Raw genomic sequence first — 27,294 nt, forward strand, 5'->3', positions numbered from 1 at the left:
ATCGCAGTGACACGGGTAAGACTGCAGGAGAGGTTCATAGAGGGAGCTGAACTCTTGTGATGTGCCATCAACCACACCCTGGATACTGCTGCCAAGCCACTTCATGCTGGAGCTTCTGAGAGTTTCCCTCGAACCGTAGCCAAAATAAGATTTCCCCAGTGATTAGAGCTTTAAACTCAGCAGATAGCTGGCTCTTGGTATGGGCCAGAGCAGCTCACTAAAATGTTCTATCCAGCTGCAAAGCTGAGTTCAAAGCCATCCAGGATAGCATGTGTGCCAGCCTCAGGCAAGCGTTATACAGCTTTGTTTTCCTTTCAGAAAAAGGGATTCTACAACTCAGGTTCAGCCTTCTGGAGGCTCCTGTGGGAGAATCTCAGTGGTTTCACAACCACCAGCCCTGCCCACTGACTTTCACTTGTGAAATTAAGCTTGACAATTTCTGATCTAAACCTGTGGGCCAGGTTGGAACCATTTACTTTAAGCTAGCTTCATCCTTTCACCCAAAGGACCAGAGCAATTTTCTTCTGAGCCACTTAGCAACCAAGCCCCAAAACCAGACACTAGGGGCAGACCTCAGTTATCCAGAGCCCTGTTAGTTTCTTCCCCCCTTCAAAAACAAACCAACCTCTGCCCTCAGCAGTTTAGTCACTCTTCAGAACTGAGCATTTGGCCCCTGTCCATAGTTTGTGAGAGTAACAAATTGGAGATTTGTATGATGCTTTACCCAAATAAGCCTGTGGGCACAGCCTGCCCCAGGCCCCTGCTGTTCTGACAACAGGCAGAGCTGGCTCCCGGTTACAAGCCCTGACACCAGGCGGAGGCTGAAGTCTCTAGTCCTGCTGAAGAAAGGACAAGGCCTTGCAGCCCTAACAGCACTGAGGGAACAACCCTCCCGCAGGCCCTTCAAGCTGCCAGGGCACATGCAGGTCTAACAGGGATTTGTCCAGCAGCCAGGCACTCTGGGCAGACCCACACCTAGCGGAGGCAGCGTTAGCAGGACTTGCCAGGCTCCATTTAATAGTCAGGCACCAGAGAGACAGTTCACCAGCCCCCTCACAATTTTACAGAAAAATCAAAACTAGGTAACTTCCCCTTGAAGCTAACTGGGGATATCACTAAACCTGGAGAACTAAGAGACGCCCCCTCCCCACAATCACAACACTGCAGCCAGTTAATAAGGCTGGTTCAGGCTGAAGACGACTTTTCCAAGGTCCAGCAGTTCTCTGCTCCACTCCTGCTTTGGGCAGCGAGAGGCAGGGGACTTTCAGCTCAGAGCTCACAGGTCCTCAGCTTCCTCCTCTGTGCAGAAGGTGAATGTCAGGATGTGAGGCTGGCGCAAGGCAAGTGGGGCAGGAGTTAGCAGGTCTCCAACCTCCTCTACAAAGCTGCCATAGGCCTCCCCCTCGTCCCGTTCCAGGGAGGCTGGTGTAGGACTGGTAAAGATATCACAGAGAGGTGGGAAGGAGCCCCAGGGGAACTGGTCCCTGCTGTGTACACACCAGAAAGCTGCCCTAGGCCTCCCTCCCCCTCGTCCTGTTCCAGGGAGGCTGGTGTAGGACTGGTAAAGATATAACAGAGAGGTGGGAGGGAGCCCCAGGGGAACTGGTCCCTGCTGTGTACACACCAGAAAGCTGCTATAGGCCTCCCTCCCCCTCGTCCCGTTCCAGGGAGGCTGGTGTAGGACTGGTAAAGATATCACAGAGAGGTGGGAGGGAGCCCCAGGGGAACTGGTCCCTGCTGTGTACACACCAGAAAGCTGTCTTGGGTATGTACATTGGGCCAATGTTTAGAGACAGTCACACCCAATGAAATACGACCCCAGGGTTGTGATGGCAGACATGACCAATGGCCATATGCGTTTTGGGGAGGGCAGCATCCCTTCAAACAACACATGAGCCTTTCACACACCCCAAGTGCTCAGGGCTCCATAGTACCTCCAGGCGAGACGGGCCAACCACCTTCCCTCGCAGGATTTGCCGGACCATGGGTCTTGCAGAGACAATCTCTAGAAGACAAAGAGGGTTCAGTGGGGTTCTGCCCCGCATCAGATGGAGGAATGCAGGACAGTAACTCATCACTTTAAACAGCCAAGTGATTCCAGAGTGTACAGGGGCCTGGCAGGTCGGTCCTGTGTATAGGCTGCTGGCCTGGGAGATCCAGGGTTAAGGCCCAGCTCCATGTGACTTTGTATCCTCACAACATCCCTGGGGTGGGTACCAAGACAGGCAAATAGGAACCGGCTCTTCTGTTTCCAGGCAAGCTATAGCATATCCCATTAACAAGGTGGTATTTTCATCAGAGGCATTAACTAGTGCTGGCAGGGTGAGGGGTGCAAGCCAGCGGGAAACGAGAGTTCTATCTGCCCAGAAAAGCCAGTAGAAGGTGGGCTTCCCGTTACACCCAACCCACGCTAGGAGCTGAACTGCTCTGAGGAGCAGCAAACATTTTATGATAAATTAGGAGTTTGTGATACATCATCACTAGGCAGCAACCCAGCAGCAGGAGTGAGAAAGGAGAAAGGCATCAAAAGACCTTCAGGGTAAAATAAGACCTATGTTCCTGGAAGAGTGGGTAGATGTTTTGCCACTGGGGCTGTAAGTATTCAAAGCAGAGAAAACCACAGTGCTTTGACAGCGGCAGAGCGTTCTTCCAGCCCTGGTTTGCACCTCCACATTGGGAATTGGGGGGGTTATACTGAAAATGCTGGTTTTACTGTGTGCCGACAGGTTAACCTTCAGCTGGTCAAATGCAATACACCTACCTGGCCACTAAGTGGCACTGCACAACCAGAAGGTTGTTTCTACCAAACTGAAGTTTAAAATCAGTTCTAGCCCATGGGAGGCTGCAAAAGGCCCGACGACGGATTGTGCAAAGAAAGGGCTCCAGGGAGAGCATCAGAGGGAACGGATCCCTTTGCAACATCGGAGCCTCAGGCTAGTACCTTTTTGGAACATGAAGGGCTGGGCCAGCGGTTTTATGTCCCAGAAATCATCTTCATCCAGCTTCCGCAGTGAGTTGAGAGGAACAGTGGCTGAACGGCCAAAGTCAACAAAGAGAACCACTGCAAGATCTTCCACTTTCTCCAAGACCCAGCACCTGTGAGGGTCAAATAGGAGCACGTGAGCCTGGAAAGAAGCTACAGGACCCAGGATTTAATATTTGTCCTGCAAAGAGGCGGGAGAGAGAGGCCAGCTGACTGCCTCAGGGGTTAGGGGATTGTGGTTTGTTTTTTTTTAAACAGTGCAGCTTAAAATCGCAGCAAAATGGAATTTTGGCTGCAATATTATCTACTGCCATCTCAATAACTCAGACCGGGAGAGCGAAGCCAGGACAGGCCGTGTCAATACCTGCATGAGAGACCTTCAAGTAAGAAGCCAGGTGAGATGAGCTGGGTCTTGGCAATCAGCAGGGGCGCCTCTCACCAGCATAGTGCAAGGTGACACTGCGGCTGGTGAACCACAAAGCTTGGCTAGAGCGGCGCATGCTTTGTTCGAAGGTTCACCCCAGCATGCGGACAAACCCCAGCTTGGATAATTGCACTTGCTGAGTTCGACTGCCCCTCTGCCTGGGGAATTCACGCTTCGTTCCCCGTCTCAGCAGCGGCCAGGCAGTGCTGGCACAGAGCGGCTGCGGCTCGGTAACAGGGAGAGGCTCCTGCACAGGGTGAAGGCGCGCTAAGAAACCTGCAGACCAGGAAAGGTGCCACATGCCCTCCATGCACAGTCGGAGGGGACCAGTATCAGTGAATGTCCCCCCCACTCCCCACCCCTTTGGCCTCAGCACTGCCTCTCGCTCAGCCGGTCCATTCTGAGCATGCAGCTTGTTCCCTAAACCTGTTCCATGCCGCGCCGTCCTCCCCCAGAATGCACTCTGCCATGCAGCGGGTCCCTCGCTGCACCGCCTGCCTCGTCAGGTAGGGCTGCTTGGATTCCTCTTCCGCCAGCTGGCAGAACAGCTTGTGCATGTTCGAGTGACTTTCCTGCCAAGGAAAGAGCAGAGCAGAGAACCCACTCAATGCCAGCCCTCGCACCAGGCTGCCAGCGCAGCACATCCCCCACCACTCACTCATACTCTAGTGCCAGCCGAGGGGACAGCCTTGTTGTCCACTCCCCTCCGCCCCAGCTTCGGACTACTCGTGCATCCAGCCGGACTTTGGTTCACTCCCTTTGCAATTCAGCAAAACGCGTAGCCCCAGGGGGCATCAGCGGGATTTCAGCATGTCCCTGGCTTGGGAGCAAAGACCCCAGAGCAGAAACAAAACAGGGCTGGAGAGGGACTGGACCTTCATCCCTTTGTGCCTTTGAGCCTTGTAAATTCAAAGCACAGAGATTCCAGTGTGAAACCGTGCTCAGAATGGGCATCAATCATCCCATTCCCGGAAAGCAGAGCTCCCTGCAGTTCTTTGCACGTTTGGCCTTTTCCTCGTGGGCCTACGTGATCATTACGCAGACTGCTCGCAGACACCGGCATGTTCTCACCCCAGGACATGCAGCCCAGAAACACACGTGTTACAGTCCGATACACGCACACCAAGAACAAGGCGACCGTCTCGCAGGGGCTCCTGTGAAAGGACTCACAGCCCGGCTTTCCCCGTGCCTACCTCTGTGAGGTGTATGGCCCAGAAGTACGGGGTCTGTGGCAGAGCATCCGTCACCAGCAGCCCTGCCTCTCCGTGCAGCTTTGCAATCGACACCAACCAGTTCAGATCCTGAAAGCAGTCTTTTAGCATGAGTGCCAAGAAGGAACCCCTGGAGAGGAAAAACTAGCTTAAGAGGACAGTCAGCAAAGGGAAGGCTTCTCATGTGGTACAGCCCTGCACAAGGTGGGAAAGAGAGGGTGTAATCTAGCTGACAGAGAGAGCTTCTCATCCATGGTCCAAGGCTCCTTCTCTCCAAGGCTCGGCATGCTCATTTACAGGGGCCTCAAGCAACAGCTCCATCTCTCTTCACCTGCCCAGCAGATTAGATACATGCAAAGCAAAGAGCAGCAGGTGCAATGAATGAGTTCCCAGAGTTACGAGAAGACTGAGTCTGGCAGGGCTAGGAGAGGCCAAGGCACAGGTTGTGGGAGGGAATTAGGGGCTAGGTACCTGGGTCGGCGGAGTTGTGGCGTCTCCAAAAGACATTTGAGCTATTTTGGGGGTGAGGCAAGTGGATTGGTGCACTGGCCTGTCCTGGTGGAGGTCAGAGAACTGAAATCCTCTGCTGAGGTTACCAGCGGCATGGAACATGGCCGCCTCGGCCAGGCAGCCAGGACTGAACTAGCGGCAGGATGCCAGAGTGAGGAACATTAAACATCCAGCGCAGTTATCCCAGAGCCGGTGATGCTGGCAGGCCGGGGTCGGCGCAGGAGTCCCTGGCACTGGTGCTTACCTCATTTCCATGGGAACCGCATAACAGATCTGCCTCGCTGCATCGGGAGGCGCCGGCTGCAGGGTTTGGGTCTCTGCCTTTGCTAGGAGCAGAGGAAGAACAGGACAGTTTGAGATTTAAACGAGACCTTTAATTAAAATCCGCCAGACAGGATTTCAGTCGCCTTCTCCTCCTGCTCCGGGAGCTCGCGCGACTGCTGGAGAACGGGGTTGGAAACCTTACAGCGAGATTTCACCGGAGCAACCAAAACGTGCCCAGCGGCGTTGGTCACCCCGCAAAACCGCCTCCCAAATTAGCTAAGCCAGGCCCTCGGGCGACCGAATTCCTTCGTCCCCAGCAGGCCCATGTGCACCAGGAGCCTGAACGGCACCAGAGTCGCAGCCGCCTTTTCTGGTAGGACAGTTCTGGTGTTTGGAGCTGGTTCTGTGTTTTGGCATCCGCAGGGTGAGCTGCTGACAACAGGGACTAGGGAAAACACAGGCGAGCTCCTGCAAAGCCAGGAGCCGGGAAAGCAGGAGCCCAAGAGATGTTCCCCTTTGAGACGGGCAGGGGACACTGGGAATAAGATGAACAGCAGCAGATCAGCGTACAGGTGGCTGCTGAATTAGAAGCCACTCAAGGTTCCTGGGCCTACCAGCCTGTGCAACCTCTAATGTCCTTGGGTCTAGGACAGGCCAGCCGATGGGGGGACAAAGGGGACAACTGCCCAGGGGCCCCCGGCCACCGCCCGCAGCAGTGCAGCTGGGCTAAGGCAGGCTTCCTGCCTGCCCTCGCTCCACACCGCCCCAGGGAAACAGCTGGAACGTCCCTGTGGCCCCTGGGGGGGGGGGTCTCCACAAGTTGCTCTGCCCTGAGCACCGACTCCACAGCTCCCATTGGCCAGGAACTGCAGCCAATAGGAGCTGCGGGGGCGGTGCCTGTGGCCAGCAGTGAGCAGAGAACCCTTGGGGCCCCCCCCAGGAGCCGCTGCCAAAGGGTGTGTGGGTCGCTTTCAGGAGCTGCCTGAGGTAAGTGCCAGCCCCCTGACCCCCTCCTGTACCCCAACCCCCTGCCTAGACCCTGCACCCAAACTCCCTCCCAGAGCCCACCCCCCCATTCCCAAACTCCCTCCCAGAGCCCACACCCCTCTCCCCCCGCACCCAAATTCCCTCCCAGAACCCCACCCCTCCCCACATCCACACCCAAATTCCCTCCCAGAGCCCACACCCCCTGCCCCAGCCTGGTGCAAGTGAGTGAGGGTGAGGGAGAGCGAGTGATGGATGGGGTGGGGGTGGAGTGAGCAGGGGGTGGGGCCTCAGGGAAGAGGTGGGTCAGGGCGGGGCAAGGGTCTTTGGGTTTGCGCGATTAGACAGCTGGCAGCCCCACCGGCTGGGAACATGAAGCCCTGGCTGCGCCGGAAGAACGGGTGAATGTCAGGCATCCGCGGCTTGTGCGTGCCGGGGGGGGGGGCACTGACTGTCCTGCCCTGGGGCCCGGAATTGCTGTCTGCACTCCTGGGCTAGGACGTCTCCAGAGGCATGTGGAACGAGCCCCTCCCTGATCATTCCTGTCAAACACAGGGGCATGGGACAGCCAGACAGCTCAGTTCACAAGCAGCCACCATGGGGGAGGGGCTGGGGAGCTGCTGATGGAACCAGCGCCGGAGGCAGCAGGCCGGGACCCCCCTGGAGCTTACCATGGCTCAGACTAAGCTCTCCCCTAGGGACTCTCTCCAAAGCCTGCAAAGAAAACAGCTGATCTCACAATACAAGACACGAGCCCCCACGGCCTGGAAGCACCCAGAGAGCAGGCGCTGCCTCCTGCCTGCTCCCCACAGCGGGCAGCAGCTCAGGGCTCTGGATGGTGGTACCAGCCAGCGCTGCGGGATAGGGACATGGTGCACGGACCCCGGGGCTTTCCTCCAGAGAGCCCACAGCGCTTTGCAAAGGCGCATTTTATTCTCCTCTTCCAACAGGCAGGTCTCGGACTGCAGCCCCCACTTCTCCCATTCACCCAGTGACACAGCTGGCAACATCACCCAGGCTTCCCAGTTCCCAGAGCCTGTCCTGCCTCCCACTCCCCACTTCGGGTAGCCGCCCCCCGTGTCTCACTGATAACGTGGAGAGAAGGGAGGGGCGAGTGACTTGTGTGCTGCCACAAAGGGCTTGGTCCAGCTGACCAGCCTTGGCCAAACGCGCCGGCGGGAGGCCTCCCCTACAGCTAGTTACACGGCTCAGAGCTAGCAGCAGCCATACGGGCATTTCCACGGTGCTCTGGGTCTCAGCCGGGGCCTTCCTCCCGTTGTCTGCACCCGTGCGGCTCAGAAACAGGCGACGTCCGTTCACGAGGTGCCCGTTGAAGCGCTGGATTGCGGCCTGCACCTGCTCAGAGGAGCTGAGATCTACAAAGGCATAGCTGGGGGGGTGGGGAAGGAAAGGGGACACGTTACTCTGTGATGGTGCATGCCATGTTGTAGGGAAATATGCTGATGAGTGTGAATATGATGTAACTGGAATATGCTTTATGCAAAAGGTCTCTTGTAAGGTATCATAACAAAGGTTATAACCTACTGGATATATTCCTCCTGAGATGGCTGCTGGACCTAACAAGGACGGTACCGGGGAAAGGATTGGGCCCAGCCTAGGAAGGAGTCTAGTCTGTGAAAGCAGCTCGCTGGAACATCTCGGAGGGTGAGAGATTACAGGTGATCCGTTTCTTAATGTGTTCAGCTTAGACTTGCCTGTTTTTGCTTTATTTTGCTTGGTGACTGACTTTGTTCTGTCTGTTATTACTTGAAACCACTGAAATCCTCCTTTTATACTTCATAAAATCACTTTTGTTTATTAATAAACCCAGAGTAAGTGACTGATACCTGGGGGAGCAAACAGCTGTGCACCTCTCCCCATCAGTGTTAGAGAGGGGGACATTTTATGAGTTTACCCAGTATAAGCTTTATACAGAGTAAAATGGATTTATTTGGGGTTTGGATCCCACTGGGAACTGGGTGTCTGGGTGCTGGAGACAGGTGACCTGCTGAGCTGTTTTCAGTTAAGTCTGCAGCTCTGGAAGCATGGACCAGGCCCTGAGTCTGTGTTGCAGCAGGCTAGTGTGTCTGGCTCAACAAGGCAGGGTTCTGGAGGCCCAGACTGGCAGGGAAAACGGTCTCAGAGGTAATTTCAGCACGTTAGGTGACAGTCCCAAGGGAATCTGTGACAGGTACAGTCACAGAGACCCATCCTGCTGTGTTCAGTAGCAAGAAGCTAGAAATGGCCCAGCAATGAACAAGTGCCACTGGGCGGACCTGCAGGGAGCTCACGGCAACGAGCCAGACTGCCATAGGGCAGAGAGAAGCCCAAAATAAGGGGGTTAAGTTATCTCCAGGAACTGTTCCAGAGAACCTACTCCTCAGGCTGCCTTTGGCCTCCCGTCCACTAGCTTGGTGCAGATGTGGAGAGGCAGGTGGAGAAAAGCTTCCAGGGTGACCCCAGAATGTTGTTCTGCTGTTTCTGGACAGAAGGGAGAAGCTAGGGTGCCAGTTGGGGGTTCTTCTGAAGCCACCCCCTAGAATGAAATAACTTGATAACTACCACGACCACCCAATCTGCAGAACAAGCTAAGGAAAGGCCAGGGACCAGGTCATGCCCCATCAGCCATTTGCTCTCCAAGCCTCTATCCCCACAGAACAAAGCCCCCTGGAGCAGAGACGGGAGCTTGCTGAGCTGGACAACAGGGAGAACTACACTGAGGGCCAAAAGGAAAAACAAACCTACCTTCTCAGCCCGGAATGGCACCTTTTAATATGCTGCGGGTGGAAGTCCCTGAGCAGGAGCAGTATGTCCTCCTGGGAAAGCAAAGCAAAGCAAAGCAGCCCAGGTTAAGGGGGAGGCCTCGTTACAGCAGAGGCAACGACAGCGGTTGCAGCACTTAGTTTATTTGTAAGCAGTTTCCCAAAGGGACGGGAGCACGTTTTATTTTGGGTGAGTCCAGCTATTGTCTGTGCCGAGACAGGCAGCTGACACGGGCAGTTACACACAGAATAGCCAGCCCTGGAATGGGATGGGTGCAAAGGATCACGCAAGCAGAGCAGGCACCTGCCCCCGATTCAGAAAGACGTACAGTAGGGAATGGGAGCAGAGTAACCACGGGGAGCAAGGCGAAAGCGACTTCTGCCCTGATAAGATTCACGGCCATTATATGAAACTGCTGGGTTCCTGCTGCAGGTTCCCCCCAAGCACATCACTAATCCCATGACCTGCCACCGCCGTGTTCGCACTTACACAGGAGCAAGGGCGGAAGTTTGCAAACCGTCTTTCGTTTCCTTTGGAAGATTATTTGCTGGCTGAGCGGGGAAATCACTGCGCGTAACCGTACGTCACAAAGAGTTAAAGACAGCAGGCTACGTACGACTTGGTGGGATGTCAATGTTAATTGCTTAGCTTATATCACTAAAGCAGAGAACGGCCCTTCCAAAACAGCAGTGAAGATACCTCCGTCATCTCAGGCGGGACGTTTCCGACATAAACTTCTGAATCCTTTTTCTTGGTGACACCTTGAAAAACAAGGAATAAAAACACCTAAAATTCCATTTTGTGCTTCCAGCGAAGCAGGGTCTTGACAAGCTTATGGATAAGGCTGAATGCAAATCGCAGGCTGACATTTTCTTCCGGAAACAGAAACTTTTTTTTTTTTTTAAATAATTGCAGCAAATTTGACTCAAATTTTGGCCTAGCCATCCAAGCATCATGCCTCCCTGTGAGAACCAAACCGGGCATGCAGGATCTGCCCTGTGCCCCTGCCCTGCTTCGGGGGTGCACACCTGGAAACACCGCACTAACAAACTGGGGCTACAACTTTTGAACAAACAAACAAACAAACAAACCAAACAAACAAACCCTCCCAACCAAACCCAACTGTCTTCCAGCCTTATTACTGGGTTAACAAACCTGAAAGTTGTGTGAAGTGACCTCCTCTCCCCTTTGTTCAGGGGAAACGCACAAATGCATATTTTGGTAAACAGCTCCCCTCAATGGCTAAACCTACTATTATATACATACATTTTGGGCTAAGTTTTGATGATGGACATTAGCCAACAGATGCTAACAATGCCACAAGAACATTACTGTTTCTCTTGCATATCTGGGCAAAACACACACACACACACACACACTCTCTCTCTCTCTCTCTCTCTCCCTCCCCCCCCCCCCCGCTTTAGTTACTTTACTCCTCAAAAGATAAACAAGCTCTGTTTTAGTGACAATAAAATGCATCTTTTATCTTAAAAGCCAAAGATGGATTCCCACGTCACTCCCATCCTCCTGATCCAGGGTTTGGTTATTAGTTTGCAGGATGAGATGCCAGCTTCCCCTGAACCCCCGGAAAAGGGTTTATCATGGAAATTCAGGTACAAACTTAGGTCTTGGTCCTGCAAAAGATTAAGCCACTTCCTTAAGGTGTCTTCAGTTTCACATCTGCATTTGATGGGGCTGCCTCTGGGTTTAACCATTTGTCAGATTCAGGATTTGGCTTGAACTACCATGGATTATTTTCTACCCCATTGGCCTTGATACCAAAGAAAGAGCAAAGTTGGTCACTGCTAACAGCATGAGAGCGCCCCACAAAAGCAGCTACAACTCTAACGAGGGACTCCTTTGCAATATAAAAAGAGCAGTTGTAAGACGGTCACATGTACAAGAGGGACCCATCCTGTCACAGGACACAGAACAGCTGTTTGTAAAGATGCTGCTGCAGTGTTAAATCCTAAACACACAGAAAGTTAATGATTCTCTCGCTTTCGTGGGGAGGATGCAAAATGAACAGCCACATAAGTAACCCCAGCTGTGGTGAGGAAAAGGAACCGGGATCTGAGTTTACCTGAGTATTTGAGCTGCTGCGGTTTCCCGTTGGGCTTGTGGGACTTGGGAGCGCCCCAGCCACCGCTGCTGCTTGCCCTGAAAGGCAGGAAGGAGCAGAGGACATGCGCACTTTGTGCTTTTAACTACAGCAAAACGAGACCTTATCACCCACGATCCGACAGTCATAACGTGGAAGGAGGGTGACGTGGGAGGGAGCTCTGGGTGCTCAGCACTGCTGGGAAGTTACTAAATCAAGTCAGACACTTGCTCAGGGCCCTGGGGCAGGGCAGTGCAATAGGCCACACCCAAGATTCACCCCTTGCTCCAGGGCCTGTCTCTCGCACTCACACGTGTGTGTTTCAAGCCTTCATGCCACCGAAATAGCCTCAAAACAAGGTCAGGGCCTAGATTCACAGATCCCAAGGCCAGGAGGGACCACCGGGATCATCAAGTCAGCCCTCTGGCCTAGCACAGACCAGACATTAGAACTGCCCCAAAGTAATTCCCAGAGCCGATCTCTTAGGAAACTGATGCAGTGATGCTTCCTGAGTTTGCAGCAGCCTGAAACAGGTGTGAACTGCGCTGTGGTGTGCCTATGCCAGCGGAACCCCACGCTGCCAGATTTAATTCCGGCTAAAGATTTTCTGAAACTGCCTCTGCAGAACTGGGATCCAGCTGCCCATGGGGCCTGATACAAGTCTGATCTGGGGGCTGGAGCTTTGCGCTGGGAGGGCCCCCCCAGGGACAGGGTGGAGGAGGAGCAGTAGCCCAAGACCTTCCCCAAACCAAGTGGCGCCTGGGATTGCAGCACCCCAGAACCCCATGGGGCACATTGCAATGCTAGGGGCAGGGGCCCAGGAGCTGGGAGGGGCATTTCCCAGCCCGGAGCCAGGAGGGCCCCCAGCCCCAGTCCCACAGACACCGAGCCCCCCAGCTCACCGCCAGCACGAGCTCCTCTCCCCCAGCTACTCACATGGCTCAGGGGTCACGGGCCCAGCAACCTGCAAAGAGACCAGGAGACAGTGAGTGAACATGGGGGTGGGGGCGCGTCTGACCATGCTGCTCCCAAGGGTGGGGCCAGCCAGCCTGGGGGCCACCTGCAGATGGGAATCCACAGAAGTTCCTGCAGAGCTGTGCCCATTGCAGCCAGGTCTGCACCGCCGGGCACCCCCACCACAGGGCCCCACCTGGGAGGGCACCAGGAGCTTATGTGGGGGGGGCTTGCAAGGGGAAGGAGCAATCTCCCTCTCGGGGTCCCCCAAAGGGGGGCTATATTAGGGGGCCAGTTAGCCCCAGAAAGCCACATGGGGGAAGGGGTGGGTCTGTTCCCCGAGGGGCCCTGAGAGGGGAGGGGGGAGCTGCTCAGCCCCGTCCCTGGCCGCTACCCCCGGGAAGGAGGGGAGGCTTCCGAGCTCGGGGCACCGGCAGCTGCAACCAGCCCCCCGAGTCCCGGGCCCCCTGCAGCCTGGAGGCGGCGCCACTCCCGCTCGGCGCCATTGCACCGGGTGCAAACCTGGCGGGCGGGATTAGCCGCCACCGCGGGGAGGACGAGACGGACCCGGTGCAGAGCCCGAGCGCGCAATTCCTGCGTTGCAGCCACTCGGACCCGCGTGCAAACTCCGCGCTCTTGGGAACGGCAGCGCCTGGCCGGAGAACAGCGCTAATGGCCGGCGCTGCTGATTGCAATTAGTCCGAAAACGTAGCGTTGGCCAGCGCTGCTTGCACGATCCCTGCCTGCGTGCAGAGCGATTCCCCCGTGCACAAGCTGCAGCCTTTGCGCGAGGACACCAAGGCTCCGCGCACTGATTTGCGCGGGGGCGACAGTTATTCACAGGCGCAGTTCGCAGTCTGTAATTACCGTCCGCGCGCAGCGTCTTCACACTACCCGTCGGGGCGGCGATTTCCAACCCGGCCCGGAGGCAAAGCGCGCAGCGCACTGACCGCGCAGATCGTGCCCCCACACCGCTGGAAATCGCCCTACTCCTTGCGCGGCAGATTGCGCCCCCCCGCGGCGTGGGTCGCTCTTTGCAGGCCGGTGCCTCCTCCCCCTGCACCGCCCCCTCCGGATCTGGGCGGGGAGCCCGGGCTGCGCTGGCCGCGGAGCCGGCCCCGCTGCGCTGCGCCCCCGCAGACCCTCTCCAGGCCTCGGGGCTGCCCGGGAGCTGGGCGCCCGGCAGCGCTTCGTGGGGCCCCCGGGGCGGGGTGAGGGACCGGGAGCGACGCCACTTGCCCCCCTTCCCCTCGGCGAAGGATCAGGGATCCCTGGAGCGACCCCACCGGCCTCCCCCGGCGAAGGAGGATCCCACCCCCCTTCTCCTGCAGGTGAAGTTGTCTCCCCTCCTGCTCACTGCTGCACCCCCATGGGTTAAGGACCAGCCCCCCCCCCCGTGACTCCAGCTCCCCACCTCTGCGATGGGGGCCCCCTTGCCGTGACTCTGCCCCTCCCCCCACACCGTGACTGTAATTTATCGGGGGCGAGGGGGAAGCGGGACCACCCCTTCTCCCGTCCGCATCCCCTGCTGGCTCTGAGCAGGCACGGAGCTCCTACCCGGGCCCCGTGGGTGGGGCACACCCCCTCCCCCAACCCACCAGGCTCCAGATCCCCCCCTCCCCACCAAAGGTCACAGCCCCCTCCCCGGCATCTCAGCTCCGGCCTTTCCCAGCCGTAGCCCGGCAGCCCCCCCGCCCCATGGCGGCCAAGTGGTTCAAGGAGTTCCCCTCCAGTCTGAAGACGGCTTCCGAGCGGGCCAGACCGGGCAGCGGGAGCCTGGGCAAGCTGTGCAGTGCCTCTCGGAAGCCCCTGGGCCCCGCCGAGCCGGGCCCCGGCCCACTGCAGGGCAAAAACCGCAAGAACTCGGCGGCCGAGCTGGGGGGCTGCAGGGCGGCTCCGGGGCCCAGCAAGGACGGTGGCAGCAGGCTGTCCCGGGACAACCTGCAGGGGCTGATCCAGGCCGCCACGGGCAAGATGCGCAAGAACTCACGGGCGGAGGGGAGCCCCCAGGAGGGTGCCCCCAAGGGCCCTGGCTGCAGCACCTACATGAATCGGCTCATCAAGGTGGACGCCCATGAGAAGAATGGGAAAAGCTACCCCGGCAGCAGCCCCTCGCCGGAGGAGGAGAAGGGCAGGAGTCCCAAGCAGGAGACGGTAAGGGGCCATGGCCTAGCGGGTAGCGCCTGGGGCTGTGTGGGCTTGGGCTTGGGCAACTCACCCAGGGACGTCTACACGGCAGCAAATGGCTGGTCTGGATCCGCGGTTGGAACGCAGCAGCCACGTGCTCGGAACCTGCCCTGCGCCGGGGAGAGGGGATGGGGCTGCCCTGCCGGACGGATTAACACCCCCTTCCCTTCGGCCAAGTACTGGTGCCTCGAGGGGGCCAGCGCCCCCTGGGAGAGCGCCTGTCCCTCTGCTCGGCAGAGCTCTGGTGCGTGGCACTGGGCAGGTCACGTTCTCGTTCCCTGCCCCAGTTCCTGGGAAACGGGACCCCTAGAGCAGGAGGTGGCTTTTGGTGCTGCCGGCCCAGCTGATCAGCCTGGCCCCGAGCCCTTCCCTAATTCCCTTGATCCCAAATCGGTTAATCTGCCACAGGGAGAATAGGCGCTCTGTCCCCCAGCTAAGGGATCCCACGCTGACCTCCTTCGGCAGGGCCCTGCCGGCTTGGCTGCTCCTGAGGGGAAGGGCTTTGAAAAGTCTGGTTGGCAGGACCCTGTTCGCTGGGAAGCGGGGCTGCGGTTTAGCTAAATAAAGCCTGGAATCGGAGAGCCCCTGGCAGTGCTGGCCTGAACCTTGGTACCGACCTGCAGCTCTGCTGGCCCAGACGGAGGTGCCCGTGGCTGGTCAGCCCTGACCCACAGATTCCTCTCCCCCCTGCCCCAGTATTTCAGTCCTGTGCTTCCCATCGGGCAAGTCAATACGCTGGAGTCCTGGTCTGTAGCTACTCCAGGCTCAGGAGCCCCAAGCTGCTCGAATTCACCTGGTTCTGCCCCACAGCTCTCGCTGCTCTTCCTGGCCAGGGCCCCTCCTTGCCCGCTCTGCCGATGTGCCCCCGGTAGCCAGCCCAGGGGCCAGGCCCCAGGCTGTGGTTATTCATTGGGTAGCGAGACCGGGGGAAACTGGCACTGTGTGTGTCCGGTGCAGACGCCGCACCCCCCGTCTCGTGTTTTCTCCACGCTGATAGGCATGTGCATTTCACGTTGGCTTCTGCAGCCAATGGCCTCGTTAATCCCCTGCCCTCTGCCCCTGCTGGCACAAGAGCCTTCGACTGCGTGTCTCTGCCTCTTGAATTCAGGGTGCTGGGCACTGCACCGATGCAGAGGCCTTGTCTTCTCCAGGGACACTACCATGTATCCATCAGCTGGCATGATCCCCATGTGGTTGTCATGTGCGTTAGCAGCGGGCTCCCCGCTAGCATCACCACGACGGGTCAGTATCTGTGAAGGCTCCAGGCTGCCTGGTCTGCCCTGGGAGCTCCCTGTGTGTTGGCTGCAGCGTTATTGGGACACATCATGGGTCTGAACAGGCAAAGTGTGGGAGGAGAAACTGAGGCAGAGAGGCAGGAAGGGACTTGCCCAAGGATACCCAGCAGGGCAATGGCAGAGCAGGGGATAGAAGCCAGGTCTAGGTTCTAGTCCAGGGCCCTCCCCACCAGGCCACACCATCTCGTCTTTCTGTCCCTACCAGCTTCTGATCCCCTTGGGACTATATTGTCTCCAACCGTGAAGCATTCCCGTCACCGTGCGTGTGAACCCAGTCATGTCGCACGGTTGTGCCAGCAGCACTGGTGGCAGTGAAGCAGGGCCCGGAGCTGGTAGTGGTGATGCTGAGCACCCCGTTCTCCAGTTGAAGATGTGGGGCGCTGTGGGGCTCAGCATTGCTGGAAACACAGGCCCTCCTGCCCCAACGCTGGGTGCGCTGGTGCTGTGGCCCTTAGGGGGCTTGTGGCTGTCCTGGCCGGCGTGTTGAGAACTCTTTGCCCCCAGCAGGTCATCATTCTGGAGGACTACGCCGACCCGTATGACGCCAAGCGCACCAAGGGCCAGCGGGAGGCGGAGCGGCTGGGGGAGAACGATGGGTACATGGAGCCCTACGACGCGCAGCAGATGATAACTGGTGTGTGGTCGGCGAATGCCAATTTGACCCCGGGGAAAGGGAAACTCGGGGCGGGATGAGGCACGGGCCAGTACTGAAACTGGATATTTAAATCTGCCCCCTGCCTGCCGAATCGGGGAATGTCTGGTTCTGGGGAGGCTCACTCAAGTGGCGTGCGGTTCCCTGCGGGGGGGATATTTGCAGGTGTTAGAGACCCGCCCCTGAAGCCGTGGAGCTGGGTAGGATGTGGGATTGCCCCAGGCTGGGCAGACTCCATCCCTGCAGCAGCCCCTTAGCCGAGCTGGAGCAGGAAGCCGGCTCTGCTGTTTCCTGTTGCTCTGTGGGGAGAGATAAGGAGCAGCGCGGGCTCTGGCCAGGGCCTGACCCGGGGCCGATGGACTCTGACCTCTGCTCCAATCCCTCACTGAAGGGAAGTGAAAGGAGCAGCCCCCGGGCGGAGAAGAGGGGAACGAAACCCAGGGAAGCGCTTGATGGGGCCAGGTACCGAGTCCCTCACGATGGGCCCAATCCTGGCATTCAGAACTCCCATCGCGCCTGGAGTCCTTGGCCAAACTGGAGTGGGGCAGGCTCCAGAGCTGTGTCCACCTGCGTCTGGGCCAGTTCGGGTCCCTCCCCGCTCTCTCGCCTGTGGTATCCAGCCGGCTCGGCTGCACAAATGCCTGGCCAGCGACAGCCCCAATGTGCACAGGGCTCCTTCCCCATCCCGTGAGCTGGCTGGCTCCTGCCTTTGCCTGTGCCAGCTCACTGGGCTGGGAGGTCTTCATTCCCAGTGCTCGAGGGAAGCGAACTTGGTGCTCCCCAGGGGTGGGAGCCTGACTCTGCCATCGGTCACTGGCCTGGGGGCGGCTGGGGCCTGGCTTGGACCGTGGCGCTTGGCCCCGTTCACACATGGACTCCCAGGGACTGCAATGGCTTGTAGGGGATGAGCACACACAGGGGAGCTTTGAATACCCTGGGTTACTGCTTCCACTTCTGCTGGGCTCTGATCCAAAGCCCATGGAAGACCCGATTGGTGTCTGGCCGTGGGTCAGGTGGGGGGTAGCCAGGGGACACTGTGCCTAGCACAGCAAAGGGGTGTGTCTGTCCCCTCCCCAAGCTGGCGTGCTGGGCACGTGGCAACTGGCACTGCAGTGCCTCTGGGGCAGGGTGTGGGTGGTAATCGGTGCCCGTGAGCCTGCTCTGCGTAACCCCAGCCAAGCCAGAGGCTGGGTGGGCCACACCTTGGGGAGCAGAGGGGGGCACGTGACCTGCAGGGGTGAGCAGAGTTAGATGCTTGGGGCTCTTTGCGGCTGGAGCCTTCAAGTCTGTCCTGATGGCTGCTGGGTTCCCTGCCCCGATTCTGGGCACACGGCTGAGCCTTGTCCCAGACGGTGGGGCTGGAGCAAGTGTGCAGGGACTCTGCCAGTTCGGAGCTCGGCGCCGTCCCAAACCCGGGGTGTGTCCATCACGGTAAGCAGTTGGGCAGGGCTTTTGGTGCACGCTCATGAGAGTCCAGGCCTGGACAGCTGCAGCTTCCACTGGTGAAATTGCAGGGCTTCAGCAGAGCCTGTGTGTCCTGGGTGGGGACAGCAGAGGCTGTGGGTCAGGAGTGAGGGGTGCTGGCAGAGCTGGGTGGAATGCCCCAGGCTGGGCCAGCAGGAGGGGCTGGGGGCAGGTTGGAGGGGCACTGGGGGAGCTGGCCAGGAGGGGTGCCCCAGTCAGGGCCAGCAGGAGGGGCTGGGGGTCAGGTTGGAGGGGCACTGGGGGAGCTGGCCAGGAGGGGTGCCCCAGGCAGGGCCAGCAGGAGGGGCTGGGAGTCAGGTTGGAGGGGCACTGGCAGAGCCAGGCTGGGACCCTGGGCTGAACTAGCCGGGCTATGGGGTGGGATCAAGGGCAGCTGGCAGAGCCCGCTGGGTGAGCTGTCTCAGCACATCTCACTTTCACCTCGGAGGTTCCCCTGGGCGTCTCCGTGGGCAGCGGTTCTCAGGCTTTGTTCCTTTCTCCAGCGTGCTGGGGGGGGCAGCTCCTGGGCTGTCTGGGAGCAGCAGGGGGGCATGGGGAACATCTGGGAGCTCTGGGGAATTGGGGTAATTTGCAGCTCGTTTTACAGCCAAGCTCTTGAGCAGCAACTTTCTCCCGCTGCCCTTTGAAAAATACATCGCGCGGGCGCCTGGCAACCCGGCGGGCTTGGTTGTCCAGCTCCCAGCTCAGCGTCCCCCAGCCAGTGTCGCGCTGCGCTGGGCCCCGGCTCGCCCCGGCCAAGCAGCTGGGCGGAATAACAGGAAGCGAGTGGGACGGAAGCTGGAAATGAGAGATTGGCTGATGGGTTTTTTCCATGCAGGGCAGTTTGTCAGGCCTGGGGCGCCAGGGTTCACGGTGAACGGAGAAGGGTTGGGGCGGGCGGGTAGTTTTGCTGACGGCTTGGCTGTGCCCACGGGGGCCCCAGCCACAGGTTGGGCTCCTGTTTGCTAGGCGCTGGGCAGGGTCCCTGCCCCTCACTGCCCTCATGCCTGCCCCTCCCGGAGCCAGCGCAATGGCTGAGCTCGGCTCTGGCCCCCTTCTCGTCGGGGAGCAGCTGGGCTCTGTGACTTGGGGGATAAGGGTCCTGCTGCTGAGTGTGACCATGGAGGGTGGCCCATGACGGGGGCCCGGGGCGAGTCCCTAGCCCCCGGCCAGCTGCATGCACGTCCCGAGCGCGGCAGGGTTAGCATGTTCCCAGCCCTGCTTCGCTGCGCCCGCTGGCCGGCCCTGGCGTAGGGGCTCCTATCGGACAGCCAGGGCGTAGCTTCCTGCCTGCATTTCCTCCGGGAGCCCGTCCTGCACGTCCCACTCTATTCTCCAAGCTGGAAGGATCCCTTTGCAACTCCAGGATTGTTTCTGTTACCGGCGCCTTGGGGAGGGGCAGAGAGACCCCAGATCCACCCTAGCACTCATCTCCTCATCTGTACCCCAGTGCTGAGAACCTGAGGGACACTCCCTCTTCCCAGCCCCACGGCTGGGACTTGCCTTCCCAGCCCCATAGCATTCAGGGACAGCACCTCGCCCTCCCGGCTCCATGTGCCGATGTCCCACAAAACAGCATTAATCCCCTGCCTCCCGGAGCTTGGGTTTGCAGAGCTGGAGTGTTCCCTGGGCCAGCTTGGGTCAGCCCATGGGTCCAGGCCTGGCCAGTGCCTGTGGGGGCCCATGGGAGTCTCCCAGGATCGGGCATGTTGGATTGAGCCCTGACATTGCAGGTTCCAGGGTGTTTACCTGGGCATTATTATGGGGAGGGGGGCAGGCCCCTTTGCTGCCCTCTCCCCCTACTCTGCCTGCAGGGCGGCTGCCTGACTCTGGTTCTCCCCTGGCTTTTCAGAAATCCGCAGGCGGGGCTCCAAGGACCCTCTGATCAAAGCCATCCTGCTGCTGGACGGGCCCGGGGAGCCAGGGGAGGGCGGCACTAGGCCAGACGCAGCGCCCAAGCGGCAGGTCTCCAAGGAGCAGCTGGGGAAGGCCCCGCCGCAGCTCTATGACACCCCCTATGAGCCCGGGGAGGCACCGGCCAGCACCCCGCAGGACAGGAAGATGCGGGCGGTGGACAGCCGGCTCCCGGAGAATGACGAGCGCCCTGCCACGGAGTACGAGCAGCCCTGGGAGTGGAAGAAGGAGCAGATAGTGAAGGCTCTGTCAGGTAGGAGGTGGGGCTGTGGGGCACTGTCCAGCAGGGCACAGGAGGCGGTGGGGGGGAGAGGGGGTGCTGGCTGGCGGGATACTAGGGACTCTGGGGCGGGCGGGGCGTGGGTCTCCTGGTGACAGAGGCATATGGGCACCTGCTCTCAGGGCTGCAGGGGAGCAGCCTTGGGGTCGCTCTGGTTTCCACATGGCCCCAGGCTGCCATGGGGAGCTGCTCCACTCTCCTGCTAGCAGAGGCCAGGGACTGGCTCTCCTAGCAATACGCCAGGGTGTCCATCCACACCGTGCGGTGCCCGTGTCCAGTGGGCAGTGCCCTCCCCCTGGCAGGGGCCCCGGAGCCTGTCCTTGGGAGTGAGGAGGGGATCTGGGCTCTGGGCTGCTGGAGAGAATCCGGGTTGGGGAAGCCCCGGAGCTGGGGAAGGGCCAAGCACAAGGTAGAGGAGCGTGGCCCGTTCCAGCTGGGTCTGGATGGGGAGAGTCGGGCACTTCTCCCCTTTGCCGGACGGTGAACGGAGCCCTTCCTTCCAGTCCAGTTTGAGGGAGCGGAGCGGGTGGGCACCCCCAAGGACGAGGCGCTGCGGCAGCACCATCGCCAGAAGAGCTGGACTCCCAAGACCCTGAAGCCAACGCTCGCAGACCATGGCGAGGGCGAGCGAGTGGACCCAGCCCTGGCGCTGGAGAAGCAGCCGTAAGCTCCACACCTGCCCCGCCCTCCTCTGCCCGGCGCCACTCCTGGTCCCCCTTCCTGCCGAGCCCCTTGGCCAGCCCCTGCTCCCCTGGCCAGCCCCCTCCTCCTGCCCAGCCCCGCACCCAGCTTCCTCTCCCCTGCCCGGGCCTGCTCCTGGCCCCCCCTCCTGCTGAGCACCATGCCCAGCCCCTCCTCCCCCATCGGCTCCTGCTTCCCTGGCCAGCCCCCCGCTCCTGCCCAGCCCCATGCCCGGCCCCCCCTCCCCTGCCTGGGCCTGCTCCTGGTCCCCCCTCCTGCTGAGGCCCATGCCTAGCCCCTGCTCCCCCACCCTGCCCCTGCTCCCCCGGCCAGCCCCCACCTCCTGCCCAGCCCCGCACCCGGCCCCCCCCTCCCCTGCCCCCCAGGAGCTTCCCAAACAAAATGAGGCTGCATTGTGACTTTGGTTCGCCGTTGCCCCTTCCCACCAGCCTGTCCCTCCGAGGGCATTGGGGTGTCCCTTATCTCGACCCCTCTGCCCTAGGCTCTCCCCACTTGCTTTGGAAAATCAATTTTTCTCTCCTCCTCCTGCCTCCAAATCTTGGCTTTGGAACGAGGAAGCAGAGGAGCTGAGTGGTGGCTCTGGAACCCCAACACTGGGGCTGGCCCAGTGGGATCTGCAGCTTGCTGTGCCCCCTCCTGGCCCCGTATCCTCCCATCCCAGGATCTGCAGCCACTTCCTAAGGCTAACGAGATTATCAGCCTCCGATGGCCTGGACACCCAGCCCTTAAAGCATCCCGTGCCCCCAGGGCCCAGCGCTGCTTCCAGGGACACGCTGGGCAACGCAGGTGCCTTTTACCAACGAGAGGAAAGGTGGAGCCTGTGCCGTGCCATGCAGCCCCAGAGCTAACTGCCCCCCTCCAACCAGCACATGGGGAGTCCCTGTAACCCCCCGTTGCCCACCCCACAGAGCCAGGACTCAGGGGCCCTGCAGGACATGCTCACAAACCCAGCCTATTCTCTGCTTCTCGCAGCTGGTATCATGGAGCCATCACCCGGGCTGAGGCCGAGAGCCGACTGCAGCCCTGCAAAGAGGCCGGTTACCTGGTGCGGACCAGCGAGACGGGGAGCGGCAAATACTCCATCGCACTCAAGTAAGTGGCGGAGACGTTTGCCAGGGGGCAGGCAGAGCAGAGATCTGGGCCCCAGGCTCGGAGGTGCTGGATGGGCCTGGCTACAGGATACGGCTCCCCTGTGCCAGGAGAGCTCAGCCAGCAGGGCAGTGGTTGGGATCCATTGAAATGGGATAAAACGTTGGGGGGCGACACCCCTGGGGTGATCGTGTTCCCGGGCATAATGAGCACCTTGCACTGGCCACTAATAGACCCCACACCCCTCCCTGGGCCAGAGAGAGAACCCAGGAGTCCTGGCTCCCAGCCCCCCTGCTGTAACCCACTGGACTGCACTATCCTCCTGGCGCCATGATAGAACCCAGGAGTCCTGGCTCCCAACCCCTAACCCCTACACCTCACTCTCTTCCCAGGGAGAGAACCCAAGAGTCCTGGCTCCCAGCCCCCCTCCTCTAACCCACTGGACCCCACTCCCCTCCCTGAGCCGCGATAGAACCCAGGAGTCCTGGCTCCCAGCTCCCCTGCTCTAACCCACTGGACCCCACGCCCCTCCCTGAGCCGTGATAGAACTCAGGAGTCCTGGCTCCCAGCCCCCCACCTCTAACCCCTACACCCCACTCCCTTCCCAGGGAGAGAACCCAGGAGTCCTGGCTCCCAGCCCCCCTGCTGTAGCCCACTGAACCCCACTCCCCTCCCAGAGCTGGAAATAGGACCCAGGAGTCCTGGGAGGGCTCTGTGGGTAGCACAGGCTGGTGAGGCTGCCTTGCAGCAACACCTTTCCTGGGCAGAAGGGTCTCTGGGGAGCAGCCTGACCCCCTTGTGGACATGGAGCACTGTGGGGAGCCCCTGCGCACCCCTCGGCCTCCCCGTTGCTGGCTGTGCCCTGGGAGGCGCGGCAGTGCCCGGTGCCTGGCTCTCTGGCGCAGCGCTGGAGGATCGTTGTCGGCAGTGCTGGCGGCGTTTCCTTCCTGAGGAAGTGGAGCCCCTGGAGCCGAAACAATCGGAGCAGGGAAGGGAACAAACAGGGGCCGGGCTGGTGACGAGGCGACTGCAGGGCCGGAATGGCCCTGGGCGGCCCCTAGCCGGGCCCAGCCCAGGGAAATGGGGAACGGACCAGGGACTCGCCAGCACCTCGTGTGGCTGCCCCCGTCGTGCCTGGCCTGGGAAGCAGTGCGGCAGGCAGCAGAGAACCAGGCCCTGGCAGCAGGACTAGCTGGCAGAGCCTGGAGGTGGTGGTGCCCAGGGCTGGACCCTAGGAAACACCCCCTGCCCCCAGGGCAGCATGCTGGACAAGGAGCCGGCCTGGAGCTCTGCACCCAGCAGTTCCCACTGGGTCTGATCCAGCCACTGTCCTTGGAGAAGTCTCCCTCTGGAGCCTGTCACCGCTGCTCTGGGAGTGCCGAGGGTCGGGGGAGAAGGCCCTGGGAGCCAGGACTCCTGGGTTCTATTGACAGCTCTGGGAGGGGAGTGGGGTCTGGTGGTCAGGAGCCAAGACCGCCCCCCCCCCCGGTTTTCTTCCTGGCTCGGGTGGGGGAGTGAGTTCAAGTGCTTGGGAACCAGGACTCCTGGGTTCTCTTCCTGGGTCGGCCACTAACTTGCTGGGGCCCAGCCTCCCCATGCCTCACTTTCCCCTCTGCACAGTGGGGATAACGAAGCTGCTCGGGCCTTGCGAGGTTTCATACATGAAGTGCTGGGAGGAGCAAGAGCAGGCACTAAGGTCGGTGCTGGCTGTAGCACGTGGGGCCCAGGGAGCCACCCGCTGTCACTCCCCAGCACGTCTGATCCCCCCCGTGGCTTTGCTGCAGGACCAGTCAGGGATGCGTCCACATCATCGTGGCCCAGACCAAGGACAACAAGTACACGCTGAGCCAGACTAGCGGCGTCTTCGGCAGCGTCCCCGAGGTGGTGCATCACTACTCCGCCGAGAAGCTGCCTTTCAAAGGGGCGGAGCACATGACCCTGCTGCACCCCGTGCACAGCAAGCTGCAGTAGCATGGCCACACCCAGCCAGCTGCCTGGGGCTTCGCCACGGACTTTGGGGCAGCCAGGGGCCCGGGCGGGATCACGTGTGGAGCCAGGTGCAGCGCGGGGGCAGCAGGTGCTCTGGGGCCCCCCCTGGACAGAGTCAAAGACCCCGCTCCCCAGCACATCTGATGTTCCAGCCAGAGCGCGGTTGGTGCCCCCGTGGAAGCGGCCGCTCAGCCTGCAGGACACTAGCAGGGGCTGCAATCTGGGAACGCTCTGCCCCACGGAGAGCCGGAACTGCCAGGCTTTGGTGCCGGTAGGGATCGCCGGAGTGGATCGTCCCGCAGGCCAGCCAGGGAGGTGGCCCAGCCTCAGGTGACCCTGCGCTGCCTAGGACTGTCAGTGTGACTCTGGGCAGCAGTGGGCACGGTGCTGAGCAGCTGGTCCTGGTCTCAATCCCCTTAAGGCCAGAGGGGCCATTTGGCTCCTCCGGGCTGGCCTGCCTGGCACAGGCCAGAGCTCCTCCCCTGCTGACTCCTGCCTCCCGGGCCAAGCCAGAGCCGCTGTCTAGAGGAGTAATGTCCCCTTTGGCTTCCTGGGGTCTCTGATGGTTGTGGGCAGCTGGGGCCCGGCTCCACTGGCACCTTGGCGGCCATTCTGCTTCCCTAGACTCTCCTGTGCCCCGGGAGGCCCCTTTGCCCCACTGCTCTCTGTCCAGGGCAAGGTGTTTGACTCGACTGCAAGGTGTCTCCCTGCTGGGAGCATCCTTGTGTCCCTCCGCTGCAAGGTCGTTCCCCCTCCAGGTCTTCTCTCCCCTCCAGTCTGCCCCGCCCCAAGCCAGGGCCAAACTCCTGCAGCCTTCGCTGTCCAGCACTGAGTCTGCAGCCGGCTGCCCCACGGGTTTACGGGAGCTCCCCAGCGAATTCCCAGCACTGGCGCCGTGTGCTCAGCTTCCCCAGGCGGGCAGGAGGCTTGGCAGGCCAGATGGACCAGCTCGGCGTAGGGGCAGGATGTATCTTTACGTGGCGGCATGACAAATGGCAAAGGGATCCGCTTGGCTTCCTTTTCGCCCAGCCTGAAATGCAGCTGTTCTGGCCCAGGCCTGTGGGGTGAGGGACAGCCCTAGGGGCGGGGGCCCAGGCCATGAGAGCCAGCGATCTGGGAGCTGGCTGGGTAGGAGCCTGGCGGTAGGAGCGGAGGGCAGCTTCTGTATTCGGGTAGTGCAAGACACACACACACACACACCCCCCCGGCAGGTGGTAACGCCCATGCCTCCTCGGCAGGCGGTAACGCCCAGCCTCCCCCACTGGCAGCCGGTAATGCCCAGGCCCTCCCGGCAGGTCTTGCACTAGATTGCAGGAAGGGCATTTTTCTGATGCGCTTTTACGTCCCACTAGGGTAATTCCGTGGGCCGAGTCCCAGCGCTGAAGGAAGTAACTTCCACTCGGACTGTGGCTCGGCACAGGTCCTCTGTGGGGAAGTCCCCCACGGTTTTCCTCTGGGAGCAGCATTTGACAGAGGGGTTGTTCCGGGCTGCCCCATGGGCCTGTTCCCAGGGGCCAACCTGCCCCTGCTTCTGGCAGTGCCCTAACGAGGATGTGCCTAATGGAGTGGGGGCACCTGACAGCTCCTGTGGGGCACGACTGACGGGCGGCAGGCAGCGATCCTGGCACCACCTGTACGCTGCCTTTCTGCCGCTAAAAACAAACTGATGCGGCAAGTGATGCCCTGCCCGTAACGGGGCCTGGTCCCGGCAGCCACAAGCCCCGAGATGGTTCTAGTTTGTTCAGGTGCTTTCCCCAAAGCAGGTTTCCCAGGACCAGGAGTAAACTCCTGGGAGCAGGTGCTGCCGCCGTACGGCGCTGGGCTTCGTTCTACCAGGCCTTGCTGTGGCAAAGCCCCAGGCTGATCGGTGCATCGCTGGCCGGGGCTCAGCTTAGCACCTGCTTTGCTGACTTGGTGCCTGGCAGGGGTTTGTTATGGAGGGGACGGAAACTGCCCCAAATCCCCCAGTGCCGGCCACCCCCCCCCCTGCTCTGTCCCCTACACAGAGCCAGGGGCTCCCCTGTTCTCTGCAACCTGGGGTGGGCAGAGACCAGAAAGGGGCCGAGTAGTGCTTGGGTCAACACTGCCACCCTGTGGCGAGGACTCTGCATTACAGGGAGCGGGCAAGGGAGGAAAATGTTACCCCTAAGTTGCATGGCCTAAGGAATTGTTTTTGTCTGGCCCAGCCAAGGGAGCAGCTGGAGCAGTGACAGCAAGGGCCCAGGAGCAGCCCCCTGCCTTCCTCCACCCTCCAGGCCAGAGGGCAGCAGGAGCGTGTTCTTATGGGAACCTGCTCACTGCTAAGGACCCCCACCCCAGCCTAAGGGGAGGATCCACAGGACCTGGAAACCAAATAATTCTGGGGGACAATTTCTGAGCTAACCCAGGCAGGTTCTCCCTGCTGGAGCCTGGCCGGAGACATGGGCCGGCCAGCTGTGGGCGCTACAGGCTGAGGCTTTGTCCTCAATATGGCGTTAGTTCTGCTCCACTTACCCTGTGCCAGCCACCTCCAGGCAATGCACCAACACCCTCACATCTGGGGTGGGGGGGAGCGACACATCCATTAGCTTTGCAGAGAGGACAAGCCCTGCACCCCTCCAAAGGAATCGAATCCCCTTCCCAAAGCGAGCCAGGCTGCAGCTTGATCTAGCATTGTCCCGGGGGATTCCAGTTAGCATGTGCCTGCAGCTCGCGTGCCTCCCCGGGAGCATCCAGCTGGCCCAAAGGTCTCAGAGACACTCCTGGGTTGGGCAAGTGATTGGCAGAGCGTCCTGGCAGGTCATCATGCTTTGTGTGGGTTGGCAGTTAGCACAGCTGGCTCGATGGCCAGTGTTTGACCTTTGGTTTTTGGAGACTGTGTCTTTAACCAGCTGCTTGGCTGTATTAATTGTTTTTAAAGTATTTATGATGTTGCCCGAGGTAGTTTTATGGTGTCTTGGAATGTCAGTGAGAACAGATAAAAGGCTGCTTGCAGCCATGGCGCTAGGTGGAAATAAACTGTCACTTCAAGGAACAGCCTCACCCAGCGTCTGCGTGTTGCTGAGGCCCGGGCAGACGAGACACTTGCTAGCGCTGCATAAGTGCTTGGTTGCATCTTTGGATTTTCTGATTTGCATCAGCACTAAGGAAAAAAAAAATCTGTCCCTCTCCCTTCTCGGTGCCTCTGCTGCAGAGAAGGGGTTAGTCAGCTTCCTGCTCTCACCCTCACTTGGGGAACTTTGTGTCTTACAAAATATGTGACCAGAAGTGAGCGACACACAACTCATGCAGCTGGTCTGAGCTGGATTCTGCTGCTAGCCTGGGGTAAATCTGGATTTACCTCTGGGCTCAGGCCTGCGCGGCTCGGACTGGCAGAGTCGCTATGGACGACCCTGCTCTGCATTAGCCATTCTGGGCCAACAGCCTCGGGCGGCTCTGGTCTGGCACAGCAATGCCTCTGTTCCACCCAGAGGGGCATCATACCGGGCTCGCTTTGCTGGGCAGTTCCCCCCATGTAGCCACGGTCGAAGAGCAGCGTGGGTCCCAGGC

At 60.0% G+C, this 27,294-nt stretch overlaps 2 protein-coding genes across 9 annotated transcripts; one reads left to right on the top strand and one right to left on the bottom strand.

The window, feature by feature from the left end:
• Positions 1–386: 386 nt before the first annotated feature.
• TDRD10 (tudor domain containing 10) lies at positions 387–15,279 on the bottom strand. 7 transcript variants are annotated; one of them, XM_030542352.1, is made up of 14 exons: positions 13,062–13,152; positions 12,177–12,204; positions 11,223–11,299; positions 9,839–9,900; positions 9,122–9,192; positions 7,607–7,766; positions 7,048–7,090; positions 5,373–5,454; positions 4,601–4,748; positions 3,834–3,979; positions 2,942–3,096; positions 1,935–2,005; positions 1,372–1,377; positions 387–1,299 (listed from the first exon to the last, which is right to left on the bottom strand). In XM_030542352.1, coding segments are annotated over exons 2-14 (1,053 nt in total). In that variant the 5' UTR covers positions 12,179–12,204; positions 13,062–13,152; the 3' UTR covers positions 387–1,269. The 7 variants fall into 7 exon arrangements, with proteins under 7 accessions (XP_030398212.1, XP_030398209.1, XP_030398208.1 ...); XM_030542349.1 differs by lacking the exons at positions 1,372–1,377; positions 13,062–13,152 and adding an exon at positions 14,999–15,279 and having other exon boundaries at positions 387–1,330; XM_030542348.1 differs by lacking the exons at positions 1,372–1,377; positions 13,062–13,152 and adding an exon at positions 15,175–15,277 and having other exon boundaries at positions 387–1,330.
• SHE (Src homology 2 domain containing E) lies at positions 13,573–26,787 on the top strand. 2 transcript variants are annotated; one of them, XM_030542340.1, is made up of 6 exons: positions 13,573–14,348; positions 16,181–16,310; positions 19,645–19,959; positions 20,490–20,649; positions 21,661–21,780; positions 23,562–26,787. In XM_030542340.1, exons 1-6 carry the CDS (start codon positions 13,893–13,895, stop codon positions 23,746–23,748), a joined length of 1,368 nt encoding a protein of 455 aa, XP_030398200.1. In that variant the 5' UTR covers positions 13,573–13,892; the 3' UTR covers positions 23,749–26,787. The 2 variants fall into 2 exon arrangements, with proteins under 2 accessions (XP_030398200.1, XP_030398201.1); XM_030542341.1 differs by having other exon boundaries at positions 16,184–16,310.
• Positions 26,788–27,294: the final 507 nt, after the last annotated feature.

The sequence above is a fragment of the Gopherus evgoodei genome, chromosome 24 (genome assembly GCF_007399415.2).
Source record: "Gopherus evgoodei ecotype Sinaloan lineage chromosome 24, rGopEvg1_v1.p, whole genome shotgun sequence".
Lineage (NCBI taxonomy): Eukaryota > Metazoa > Chordata > Testudines > Testudinidae > Gopherus > Gopherus evgoodei.